Below are 13272 nucleotides of genomic sequence, written 5' to 3'. Positions count from 1 at the left end.
GTCCCTGTTCTGCCCTGGGGACCTCGGCATGGAGCATGCGTCTGCAGCAGGAAGGAAAGAGCCAGGAGCAGGTGGGCATCCCAGGGATAGTCACAAGTGAGGAATGATGTGGTTACACTTTGGGGTCTGGAGGGTTGCCTTGGTGGCTTCCGGTTATGGCTGGCGATGGAGTCCAGAGGCGGTGACGTAGGTGAGAGTGGGAGGTTGGAGTCAAGATAACAGGCCTGGGATGGGATGGAATGGAGGGCCAGTGTGGGAGCTGGTGTGCTGCGGGCTCCACGACTGACTCATGGAGGGGACAGGGAGGGAGGCATCCAGAGGATTTGGGTCCCCAGGTGGGTGGTGGGACCGCTCCCCCCACCAGAGACTGGCGGGAGAGGAGGAGCAATTTAAGATCCTCCCCGTCTTGGTTTCTCCTCCCATAGTTGTCTTAAACCTTTTGTGGCTTGTCTTCTAGCGCATGTTAGCAGGCGACAAAGTGATTGAAGGCGTAGCAAAGGAATATTAATAGAAAACTCGGAAGTGGCTGATCCGACAGCTTGCGTTATTTTTATTTCTTCCTTTTTGCAGACATGTGCTTCTGGTTGTGATCTTACATTGCCTGAGTATAGTAGAGTCGTATTTCCTGGTAGTAAAGTGGGTTCTGGTTCACAGGAGGATGTTAACAACACCACTATTTCACGGTGGTTCTCAGGAGCTCCTCCTTAGGCAAGGGAGCCAGTGGGACTGGAGGGTCCCGCAGAGCTGCCCCCAGGGATGCTGAGCTCCGAGGGGCCCCGTGACCTCAGATGAGTGCACACTGGGGCGGGGGCAGCACTGTCCTGGGAGCTGCCTCCTCTGCCCGCCCCACTCCTGTCCTAGCCCCTAACTCACCATCAGGATCTGGAAACTCCTTCCCTCTGCATGTGTGTTGCCAGGCCCCCTCTCTCCCGTCCCACCCGCCTCGTCGGGGTCTCTGTGGAGCGGGGGTGTGTGTACTAACCTCCTCTGTCTGCTGTCTCCTCTGGCCCCCTCCGCCGCCCCACCCCGTAGCCATGTACTCCATGCGGAACCTGAGCCGGCCCAGCCTCACGCACTACGAGCTGGACAGTAAGTCTCCTTGCATGGCGGCCCCGAATCGGGCCCAAGCCTTCCCAGGGATGGGGAGTGGGGCCTCTGAGGACGCCTGGCCACCGGCCGAGTGGTGCGCCCACCTCAGGCTGCTTGAAGAACAGGGCCACTCAGCACACTTGACTTTCCCAAAACACACAAAAATGTAGGGGGTCACCGAGGAAGGTCTCCTCCGGCCCATCATCCAGCAGGTGTGGGATAGAAAAGAAAACGGCTATGATCTCATGCTCTGGGTGTCAGGGGGACGACGACAGGTGTCCACGGGGGGAGCTGCTGGTCCCACTCTCGTCCCCATCGTGGCTGCCCCGTCTTGGCCCATCAAAGGCACTTTTCAGCACAGCTCGGTCTTCCAGGCTGAGCCTGACCTCTGGAGTGAGCAGAGCCCCATCTTCCCTCTGGGGACTGGGAAATGTTCCCACTGGATGCCCACCCCAAGCCCTTGCCCTGTGTTTAAAGTCCCAGCCACGCTTCTCCTGAAGGCCCAGAGCCTTGACAAGGGCACCTCCTGCTTAGGAAGCAGCTCGAGTTTGAGACTGGATTGTCCTTCCTCCTCAGCCAACGGCCCACACAGGCTGCGTGGCCAGTTAAACTCGGGTGACTCCCCCACGCACGTTCCAGGTGAAGGGTGGAACTTCCACCTGGGAGGGGAAGGTGGGGAAGGGAGGTGGGGAGAATCTTTCAGCCATCCCCCACCCCACCCCGCGAGGAGGGACAGCGTCCCCAGCCCAGAGTGTTGGGGCCCTTCTCCTGCAGCTGCTCTCTCCCAGCTTCTGTCCAGCCATCTCCACGCAGGCACCCCAGACTTGGCAGGGTTTCTCAGCCCCGATTCACATCCAGTTTGTTCCTTCCCTTCAGGGCTGAGCCCTGTGTAAAGAGCTGATTGATAGGGCCTGGGGGGTGCAGCTGGGCGTTTCAAGCATCTGCCACCGTGTGGGGAAGGAGTGACCTATGACCCAGAGTGCTCGGGCCAATTGCAGTTCACACTGGTTGTCCCAGCATAAATATTAGTAGGGTCACTTTCAGTCTCTAAGTGACCGATATGGTCACTCTTGGCCAGGAAGCCAGCCTGAGTCATCCTGTGTCCAGAGTCCCAGGGAGGAGCACATGCCCCCGCCCCCTACCTCTTACCTCTTCTTTCCTGAATCTTCAGCGGGGGACTAGAATCACAGGGGTGTGTCGTCGCTCCCCCACAGCCTCCACCCTCCATGCTGGCTCTGTCCCTGCAGGGACCTGTCATCTGCGTGTTTCTCCCTCCCCCACTCTCGCCCCGCAGACCTGAACAAGCACCGGAGATACGAGATACGGATGAGCGTATACAACGCCGTGGGTGAGGGGCCCTTGAGCCCCCCGCAGGAGGTCTTTGTTGGGGAGGCAGGTGAGCACCACCTGCCCTTCCAGCCCCAGCACGCCTTTCCCACTCCAAGAAGCCCAGTTAGAGGAGATACGGGACCGGGGGTCCCAGCCCGCCCCAGCCCACCTCCTCCTCCCTCAAGTCCACTCACACCTCACGCTGACGACCTCTCACGCCCTCCAGTGCCCACGGCAGCGCCCCGCAATGTGGCCGTGCACGGTGCCACAGCCACCCAGCTGGATGTGACGTGGGAGCCACCCCCGCTGGAGAGCCAGAATGGAGACATCCAGGGCTACAAGGTACGGGCACTCCAGCAGAAGAGAGGGTCCTGAGGGGCGAAGGTCTGGGCTGGGGGTTGGGAGTGACCCGTGGGTGGTAGATGGGTGAGGTCCCCTGCTCTGCACCTGCTCCCTTGGCTGTTTGCACCCAGTGCACAGAAATGTTGTGCAGCTGGAGCAAAGCTACACCTGTCCTCGGCAGCATCCCAGGGGCAGGTTGAGCTCAGAGGCAGGAAACTCATTTGGCCAGCCCTAATTACAATACTGATGCTGATTGGAAGGCCAATTAGCAAAGGACCAGTGGCTGCGACTTGGAAATCTCTGTTTACAATTATTTCTAGATTTTAGATGATGTCATGTGTTAGGACAGGATTCCACGTATCTCTAAAATTTGCATAGCCCTTTAGAACTCCTGAGTCTCTTGAAAGCCCTGTAAAGCTGGTGACTATCGTATAGATGAGGAAACCGAGACCCAGGTTAAGTCCAGCAAGGTCACCAAAAAAAGCAGGTAGCAAAGAGTCAGACTCCAGGTCTGCCGGTCCTCACCCTGCGATGAGTGGAGAGGATGCACTGAGCACAGAACCACGAGGGGAGGCGGTGGAAGTAATGATAATAGTGATGTGTCTCGTCGGCTGGAGCCGTTGGGGTGCACAGCCCCTGGCCGTGTTCGAGGCTGCCTCCTGTGCCAGGGTCCAGCGCCGCTCTGATTCCTGGGGGTTGTTTGTGATTCCAGGGAGCAGCCCAGGGCAGTGGCGGGTGGGGAATGTGACAACCACAAGGGGCCTCCTGGTTGACCTGGTTCAGCCCCTCTCTGCACAGGGAGAAACCGAGTCTCAGCACAGGTGAGGGGCTTGCCTGAGTCACAGGGCTCGTCGGTACGGGCGGCCTGGGTTTAAGGCAGAATCCAGCATAGGAGTCTCTTTCCCTCTGGGTGAGGGAGGCGGGAGAGAGGAGGAAAGGCGTCTTGCCAAGGAAGCTCTAAAGATGGATGACGCCCCTCGAGTCCTCGCCCAGGAGCGCCAGCTGGGAAACTAAATATTGCACCACTAGCATATGCCTCCCCTGGAAAGAAGGAGCCGGAGCGGAGCCTGCAACAGTTTGGCAGCCACTAGACTGTCGAGGTGTGGACGTCTCCAGTTAACGTACAGACCAGGAAATCTGTGGTGCACTGACACCGGGTATCACACAGCAGATGTGGGCGTGCTCTGAGAAACATCGCAACTGTGGACATTAGCTGGGGAAACGGAATTGCCGCCTCCCAGACATGAATTAACTTCCACATTAGTTAACATTAACATTAACAATGTTTAACATCACCAGCCGGGGAGCGCAGGTTGAGCCGTGAGCACGGGCAGGCACACACACAGCGACAGTCTTTCAATGACGTGTCTTTGTTGAGCAGTTATTTTGTGCCAGCGGCGTTCTCTGTGCTGGGAATAAAGTAGTGAGCGGAGAGACAACATGAGCTTAAATTGTAGGGAAGGAAAACCAGTGATGCACAAAATGCAGAGCACCTCCAGACGGTGGAAAATGAAGTGGGTTAACGGGCGGGGAAGAGAGACTCAGGGGGAGGTTTGAAACTTTAATAGGGTCATTAGGAAAGGACTTGATGAGAAGGTGACGCGTGAGCAAAAGTGAAAGAGAACAGGATGTGAATCACATGGATCAGGGAGAAGAATGTTCTAGAAAGAGGGGAAAGAGGGGCAAAGGTCCTGGGGTTGGTGGGTGCTTGGCATGTACGGAGACCAGCAAACAGCTCCGTGTGTCCCAGAGTGGGTGGGGGCAGGAAGATGGGAGATGGGTCGAAGCAGCAACTGGGCCCACATCACCTAGAACCCTCAAGGGCTTGGCTGTCAATCTGAATGAGATGGCAGCCATGGAGGGTTGGGGCAGAGGAGGGATAAGGGTGACTTGAGTTTTGGGAGAGTTGTGCTGAATGCTGTGCTGAGAGTAATCTGAAAGGGGGAAAGCACAAAACCACAAAAAGGAGACTGAGTAATCCAGGTGAGACACGGTGGTGGCCTGGACCAGGGGCAGCAGTGGCGAGAAGCCTTTGCTCTCTTGGTTCCATTTGAATGGTAGAGCTGGGAGAATTTGCTAATGAGTTAAATGTGGGGTGTGACAGAAGGAGAAGTGACAAGGATTTCTGAACAATTGGATGATGGAGCTTCCAGTTAAGAACAGGAAAAGGCAAGAGATGGTGGACCGAGCAGGCTTGTGGGGAGAGCTGGAGTCAGTTCAAGGCTTCTGCTGGATGTCCAAGGGGAGACACCGAACGGCGCTGGACATCCATGTGCGGAGCTCAAGAGAGAGGGTCTAAGCTGGTGATGTGAACTGTGGAGTCCTCAGCGTGTAGATGGCACTGAAAACCGGGAGATTGGACGTGTGTAGACAGAGAACAGAAGAAGTCTGAAAACTGAGCCCTGGAACCAAAAAAAGTGAGTGAAGTCTCAGACCCCACATGAAGAATGTGCTTCCAGAAGGAGGGAGAATCACATGTGCCAACTATTACTGAGAACTCAAACAAAATGAAACCTAGGAAGCGATTATTCAGGGGCTTGGCAGACTGCAGCCCATGGGCCAAATCTGGCCCTCCACTTGTTTTTGTGAATAAAGTTTTATTGGAACACAGCCACACTCATTTGTTTACGACTTGCCTGTGGCTACTTTCGAGTTACAGTGGCAGAGCGGAATAGTTGCAGCAGGGATGGTGAGCTCTGCAAAGCCTGAAATATGTATTACCTGGTCCTTTCAGAAAGAGTTTGCCGAGCCCCAGATTATTGCATTAACCAGGTTGAGTTCACCAGTGACTCTGACAAGAGTTGGGGGCAGGAGATGCCTGCTTGTGGTGGGTTCAAGAGAGAATGAGGGGAGCCAGCAAGTACTGACATCCCTTTTGAGGAGTTTTACTTTAAAGGGAAGTAGCAAAATGGGATAGAAGCTAGAAAAAGACAGTCAACAGAGGGGGTGTCCAGACGGGAGAAATAACATCTCGTGGGTGTGCCGACAGAAATGATCCTGGAAGGAGGAAACATTTGGTGATTCAGGGAATAGAGGAAGCTGTGCTGGGGTGATGTCCTGGGGGAGGTGAGAGGGGCCAGGATTTAGTGCACGAATATGGAGTCACCTCAAAGGGAGCCGGCAGCTCCGTCATGGTGGCAGGAGGGAGGGGCAGGGGGCAGTGCAGAGGGCAAAGGGAGGTGGTGGACATCTGATTGCTTGTTTCCCAATGAAGGGTCCTGGGCTGGAGTGAGGATGGGGAGGGAGGGGAGACGGGGGAGGAATGGATGAAACCACACAGTGCCTGGACCAGGGCAGGGCAGCGCGGGGGCTGGCCCACTCAAGGCTGTGCTCATGAACTGGAAGTGTGGCTTTCCTCCAGCAACAGTCAGCTGTGTGGCTTGTGGACGTAATTTAACTGCGGCTGAAGTTCAGTTTGTTGTGTACGACAAAGCCAGAAAGAGCAGGGAATTGGTAGATGGAAGGTGGCGACATGATGATTCACTCCTACGCCTACTCTGTGTAAGGCATTTGTTCATCAGCAAATGCTTATTGAGCACCAGTGATGTGCCAGGCCTGGCTCCAGTGCATGAGACACAGGGAGCCAAACCCACCACGATGTGGGCCCCTGTGGGGCGTGTGCTCCAGCAGACACCGGATCCCAATCGGCCTGACTGCAGCTCGGCCGTGTGCCCCTTGGGGGCCAGGTCAGGGTTCGGCCCCTTGTGCCATTTGCACAAATGTCAGTTCACCATCATCTATCAAAGGCCTGCGGAATTCGGTGCACACGCGTGAGACCCACCTGCTGAGGGGGCCCCGTCTATGTACATATAGTGGGCCCTGGGTCCTGAACCCCCCGCCCAAGAACAGGATCCAGCCATTGCCCATCTCTCCTTCATCATTGCTCTTCTCTCTCCCCGGGCAGGGCATAAAGCATCCTGAAATACGTTTCATCTTCTGAATGCTTTTCCTGACCTCACGTTTCCTCCCAGCGGTCAGCCGTTTCTCTGGTGGGTCCCTTTACAGCAGAAATCCTCCAAAGAATCTTCTGTAGCCGCCCCCTCTTCCCAGTCTCTCTGGGACCCACTCCAAATAGGTCCCAGTCTCCCCACCCCCACCAAAGCTCCTCCGGTCCAGGCCATATAATTCCCATGTTGTTCAGAGGGCGTCAGCCTCCTGGCTTAGCACCGGTGTGGACGGGCAGATCTCTCCCTCGTTTGAGGAGTGCCTTCTTCTCTTGGCTTGCCCCACTGGCTGTTCCTCCTCTCTCCCTGCTGTTCCAGCTCCTCTCCCCAACCCCTGACCACCGGAGCCCCAGGACTCACTCCGTGGGGCTCTTCTTTAGCTCATTAGTTCTCTTTGGGCGCACTCCCCAAGCACCATCTATGTGCTGATAACAACCAGAGTTTAGCGTTCGCCTTGACCGTTCCCCTGCACCCCAAGTTCAGCAGGAACTTTGTCCGCTGTTATATCCCCGTGGCCGTGAGTGGGCGAAGGAGTGAGGGAGTGAAGGACTTGATGAGTGACTGCTTCAACACTCGCTCATCTACCCATACCTGAAGACTCTGTAACAAAGGGGCGGGGGCAGGGTGGAGAACAGCAAGGATTTCCTGGTAACGAGGGCTCCTGACCGCCGGTCATGCACACCGGGCGAGGACACTTTTATTAGCTCTTCTGGGCTTTTATGAGCTTCCTCCAGGCCGACTGAGAAAGGCGACGTCAAGAGCGTGCGGGAGCCTCCACGGCCAGCAGGGGGTGCCAGATGCTCTCTAATCGTCCGCGAGGCGCGGGCTTGCTGCTTCCACGAGCTCGGTGTCTGGAGCTTAGTGTCGGGAGATTTCCAACACCAGTGGAGACTCCGGCTTCCCTGACTCCCAGCGTGAACCCTTGCTGAACCCCAGTGAAGTCGCTGGAAGCACTGGGGAGTCCCCGCGTGCTCCCGGACTCAAACCTGCTGCTGCCACCCGGGGTCTCGGTTCCCCACTCCTCGCGACCTCCCCTCCTCTCCTGGGTCCTGGGAAGCCGGTGTCCTTAACCCCACCGTATGGACAACAAAACTGTGGCTCAGGGAAGCCACCGGCCAAGTAACACGGCTAGTAAATGGCCCTGGGGTTCAGCCCAGGCCGGCCTGCTGTCATAGCCCCGGTCTCCTCCACCACGGGCTTCCCAAACTGTCGTGTGCGGCAACCCACCGGGAGCCTTGTCGACCTTCACTGCTGATGCAGCGGGTCCGGGCTGGGCCTGACACCCTGCACCCCTAACCGGCTCCCAGGCGACGCTGATGGCCTGGGCCCTGCACCTGCTCTTAGCCAAGGTGGACTCTACATTGCGTTCATCTCCGAATCTCAGGCTCCTACAGAACAGGATTAGTTTATGCCTCCGGTAACTATATTCTGAGGCTGACGGGCCTCCGAATTAAGAATTAAGTGATATGCCTAATCCTGCTGGCGCTGCAGGTGCATGGTGTTAGTGCCCTTGTGAGGTTTTACGGTCCAGCAGAGACTGGAGTATTAGCTATGAAAAGGAAGGTTCCGGAAGGGTTTCTAAAACAGCTCTTAGCCACTTCTATACTCTATCCCGGGCAGCTCAGGCCTCCCATCCGGGCGTGTGGATGGTGTGAATGAAGGTGTCTCTGAGAGCCTGGGGTGTGCAGGGCTGGAGGGGAGCCGGCTGGCTGTCCCCCTCACTCCCATGATCGCCTGTGTCCACAGATTTACTTCTGGGAAGCCCAGCGGCAGAACGTCACCGAGCGGGTGAAGACGCTGTTCCTGGCCGAAAGCGGGGTGAAACTCAAGAACCTGACCGGCTACACAGCCTACATGGTCAGCGTGGCAGCCTTCAATGCGGCAGGGGACGGGCCCCGGAGCGCCCCCACCCGGGCCCAGACCCAACAAGCAGGTGGGGGGAGCGGCTGGAGGGGTGGGGGGCAGGTGGGCAGGGGGCGAGTGGAGGAGGTCCTGCCGGGGCTCTGCTCCTCGGGCAGTGGAAGCAGCTGCCTTATCCCAGTGCGGAGAGATTGGGGCTGGGTACCCAGGCCCCAGGAGGTGCCCTCCAGAGTGGGAGAGCACAGCCCACAAAGGGGCCTGCATGTGAGTGCTCAGAAGAGAGCAGCTGTCCGCATAAAGCCTTGGAGAGAGCCCCCAGCTCTCGCCCATCCTCCCCCCATCTTGCCCCTGGCAGCCCACCTTGCCGATGGCCAGTCCACCCCCTGCCAGCCCACTTCTGCTCCCTGCCTTGCTCCCACCTGACTTTCTTATGTCTCCCTGACTTTGTTCATTCCACAAGTGTTTATGGAGCCTCTCCTATGGGCCCATGCTGCGCTGGCTGCTGGGAACACAGCAGGGAGGGAGACTGACAAGGCCCCCACCCCAGGGAGGGAGACAGACCGTAAACCAGTATCTAGATGAATGACTCTCAGATGGCCGTGAGGGGGGAACGATCTAAGGACGGAGGCAGGGGCTAGGTCTGCCTGAGGAGCTGACATCTGAGCTGAGATCTGAGTGAGAAGAAGAGGCCAGTGGTGGGAGGGGCTGAAGGAGGGGTGTTCCGGGCGGAGGGAACAGCAGGTGCAAAGGCCTGGAGGCTGGAGGGGATTAGAGGAACAGAACGGAAGCCAGGTGGCTCACAAGAAGATGGGTGAGAGGTCCGAGGGAGTCTGGGGGCCTTGGAAGGAACTTTTGGGTTGATTCTGCGTGCGATGGGAAGCCACTGGTGGGTTTAAGCAGAGCAGTTGGACAGCAGGATCTGGTTTATCTTGGAAAGATTCCTCTGGCTACTATACGGAAGACGGACTGGTGGAGGGGAGAGGATGGAGGCAGGGAAACCAGTTAGGAGGCTGGATGGCAGGGCAGGGCAGAGGAGAGGGTGATGGTAAGAATTCTGCTGCCCACTTGTGCAGAGTCAGCCTGCTCGATAATGCCCAAAGCCGCTTCTCAGGCAGTATTACACTTAATCCTTCTGGAAGCCCTGGGGATGAGCAGGGGAGGCCTTACTCCCACTTTGTGATGAGCAAGAGTGGCCTGGGAACCGAGGCTTCTTGCCCAGGGTCCCGCAGCTGGTCAGTGGAGGAGCAGAGGCTGGAGCCCAGGATATCTGAGCTCGTCCTGGGCTGTCATCGCTGCACCAGTCCCCTCCTTTGCTGCCATCAAGTTCTCTCCTGGTGGACTTGAATACAGCCTTCGGTCCTGGCCTCCCCTGAGCATCTTTTCCAACCCGCTGCTTCCCATTCTGTCAATTACCTTTTCTTTTAAGGGGAGAGCAAGACCCGTGCAGTCAGTTCCTAAGTGTCATCCTCTTTGGGGACAAGCTCTGGCTCCAGGGAAACCCTTTCCTCCCACTGGCTCCCAAGGGTCTGGTCTGTCTGTCTGCCTATCCCAGCCACTCTCTATCAATGTCATCGGCCAAATGTGAGCCCCTGGGAGCCTGCAAGCTTCCGTCAGCAGGACAAAGTGTTCTGTCCCACGTCCCTCTAACTGAGGGGAGGCAGGAAAGGCCCCCGAAGCTCGCCTCCCTCCTTCAAAGACGGCTCCCTGACTCTGCCTCCTGGAGCTGGAGCGGAAACAGGGTCCAGATTAGCTGTGGCTCCGTGGGGGGCGGCACCGGACAATAATAGCCTGGTCATCCTGCCCGGAGCCAGTCGGGATGCTGCCAAGTTGATGCTTCCTTCCCTTCCTCTCTGTCCTCCCCCTCAAACCCCCTCGCCCGCCCCCGTGTTTGCGGGGTCGCTCCAGGGTTCTCAGGCCAAGAAAGCATCTTTTCCGGAGGGTTTGACTGTCCTTGGCCCTGGCTGCTCCTGACAGCCTGGTTCCTCTGCAGCAAGCCCTGGGGCCTCGGGGACGAGAGAAAGGCCACGTCCACTGCCGTTCTGGCATCTGCTTGTTCAGCGGCCACCTGATGTTCTGAGGTGCAGACACCCCCGCCTCCTCCACCAGGGGAGCCGAAAGACAAGCCCCACAAAGCCAGGACCTCGCCTGGCCCCGCAGTGACCCCAGGGATGCAACACAGCATGTCCCGCACTCTTAGCCAGGGCTCAGAGCCACCTAGCAGGAAGAAGCCTGTGTTCTCCAACTTTAGGGAAAAGAAAGTCCCCTTTCCGCCCAATTCTTGGACTCTGATATTGGAAAGTGAGTGCTCACATCAGTGGGGGCTGGGGGGTCCAGTGGCCTCCAGTGACCGCTCCTGCTGTCTCTTGCACAGGGTCCTGCTCTCCTGTTCTTCCCAGGCCCAGACCCGAACACCCCTGCTGGTTCCTTGGAGCCGAACCCGGGGTTTTGAACGACTCCAGAAGGAGAAACGACAACCCTGTATTGTCTCCCCACAGCCCCCAGCGCCCCCAGCTCGGTCAAGTTCAGCGAGCTGACCACAACCTCAGTGAACGTGTCCTGGGAGGCCCCACGGTTCCCCAACGGCGTCCTGGAGGGCTACCGGCTGGTGTACGAGCCGTGCACCCCAGTAGACGGTGAGTGGACCCTCCCGGCATGGCTGCAAGGGCTTTTGCTCATCCAGGCTCCCCTCCACCATCGCTACTCAGAGGCGAGGCAGTGAGCATCTCCCCAGCATATAGACGGGGAAACTGAGGCCCGGACAGGGGAAGGGACTTTTCCAAGGTGGAACAATGGCAGGTTGGGGTCAAAGCAGAAACAGCAACCTAGGTCTCCTAACTCCCAGGAGAGAATTGCTGAATTTATTCTTCCCCGTCCGTCAGTGGAGGTGGAGAGGAGCAGAAGGGAAACCTGAGCAAGTTATAGCGCCCCAAGGTGGACGGGTCTCTGCTGAGCCCATGAAGACGGGGGGCCTCTGATGGTCCCCTCCTAGGTGAGCCCCCCAACCTTAGGGTCTCAGCCTTCCTCTGGGATCAGCCTTCTTTGCCTTTTGTGGGATCAGAAACTCCTTTGAGAATCAGACAAAAGCCTTGGAGCCTCTCCCCAGAAAGATGCACAAGTCCAGGGGGTCCCTGCACCCCAGTTGCCCTCTGTGAGCCTCAGATCAAGAACCTGCTCTGCGAGGTCTCCCTCTCACCCCGAGCCCTCCCAGCAGCCCCACTCCACCCCTGGCTGGGACCCTGCCCCACTTCCGGGCTCCCCCAGGGGGCTGCCCATATCCCCATGGCTGATGGGGGGTGAGCCCAGAAATTGCTGTTACTTAGAGAGACAGGAAGGAGACCAGGCTCCTGGTTGCCTGGGTCCAGTCCTAGAGCCCAGCAAGGCCTTGGGGCAGTGGCTGACCTAGTAGGTGGTGCCCTGGTGGCAAGAGGTCACCGCCTCCAGGGTCACACCCCTTCCCGCCCCACAAGGGAGCCTGGCCAGAACAAGGGGCGGAGCCCTGGGAACGCCACGGTGGCCAGCAGTTCTGGGTCAGCTGAGGGAACAACGGCCCTCAGTCTTCCCCGCCACCACCTGCGTGCCAGCAGCTCGCTCATTCTGCAAAGCAGCCCTGTGTGCTAGAGCACCGAGGGCGGCCGGGCCCCAAGAGGAAAGCTAGTCAGGTACAGGGCCCAGGAAAGGGCCATCTCCCCTGAGGACAGGAAGGAAAGGACAAAGGTTACAGGGATGAAACGCAGGGGGAGGGCACAGGCACTCATCAAAGTGGCCTCCGCCTGGCCTGCCAGTGAGCTCCCATGCCTGGAGAACTGAGGGCTCTCTGCCTTCTGGTTCCTGAGTCCAGCAGGGTCTGGACCACAGGGCAGACTCCATGCCCTTATGTATTCCTGTCCACCCTGTGGTACCCGATACAGCACCATCAACTCTGGGTGCGGCTAGACGGCGCCCAGCCTGGCCAGCACAGCGTCTGCGCCCCCCGCTTCGTGCCTCAGGCCTGGGTTCAGGTCAGCAGCAAAGCAACTCCCCTTTCCTGTAGGAAAACCACGGCGCAGGCGATGAGGGGTTTGCTCAGAAATGTCGAGAAGCAGGTGCCCCAGAGCAGCTGTTCCAGGTCCTGGGCTTATCCCCACATCACCCCACAGTCACTTCGTTCCTTCAGGCGGTGCCTCGTGAGCACCCGTTGTTCTCTTGTTCAGGACTTCATTCATTCAATAGATAGATCGGCACCTACCATGCGCCGGGGGCGCTGCTATTTTATTTAACCTCATAACGTCCTGTCTGAGATGCTGTTGATACCCTCATGCAGCAGGAGAACCAACTGAATCCAGGACAGGGGACACGCCCAAAGACCCCCGGGCCAGGGCTGGGGTCTGAGCCCAGCCCAGGGGCTGCAACGCCGTCTCCCAGTGGTGACCAGCATGCTCGGTGGACATGGAGCTGAAACCCAGTCCCGGCCCTCGGGGAGGCTGGCGGGCCGGAGGACTTTGACTTGTGAAACACACAGGGCAAACCCACCTCCTGGAGACCATCCCAGCCTCCCTCTAGCTTTCATGATTTGGGGTGCAGGTGATGGAGGGGCGTTGGGAGGCCCCGGCTCTCCCTGGCACTGGAGGAAGGAGGGAAGCCCCCCGAGCTGAGGTTGTGCTCGGCTGTAGGGGCTGCCTGCAAGCGCGTCCCCCCGACTCTGGACTGCGCTGTCTTTACAGAAGCGCTT

The 13272-nt window shown here is 58.1% G+C and overlaps 1 protein-coding gene across 3 annotated transcripts in view; it reads left to right on the top strand.

Moving 5' to 3' along the window:
* SDK2 (sidekick cell adhesion molecule 2) overlaps positions 1-13272 on the top strand; it is a 277315-nt gene that overhangs the window by 236975 nt on the left and 27068 nt on the right. For 2 of the 3 annotated variants that reach the window (XM_070483541.1, XM_070483543.1), the window contains exons 34-38: positions 1033-1089; positions 2384-2485; positions 2645-2760; positions 8451-8637; positions 11060-11197. In XM_070483541.1, coding sequence (XP_070339642.1) covers positions 1033-1089; positions 2384-2485; positions 2645-2760; positions 8451-8637; positions 11060-11197 — 600 coding nt within the window. The remainder of the gene's footprint in view (positions 1-1032; positions 1090-2383; positions 2486-2644; positions 2761-8450; positions 8638-11059; positions 11198-13272) is intronic. The other variant, XM_070483542.1, reaches the window with a different exon arrangement.

Source organism: Equus asinus, chromosome 13 (assembly GCF_041296235.1).
Source record: "Equus asinus isolate D_3611 breed Donkey chromosome 13, EquAss-T2T_v2, whole genome shotgun sequence".
Classification (NCBI taxonomy): Eukaryota; Metazoa; Chordata; class Mammalia; order Perissodactyla; family Equidae; genus Equus; species Equus asinus.
The sequence above is the reverse complement of the archived record's forward strand: the minus strand, read 5'-3'. Positions and strand labels throughout refer to the sequence as shown.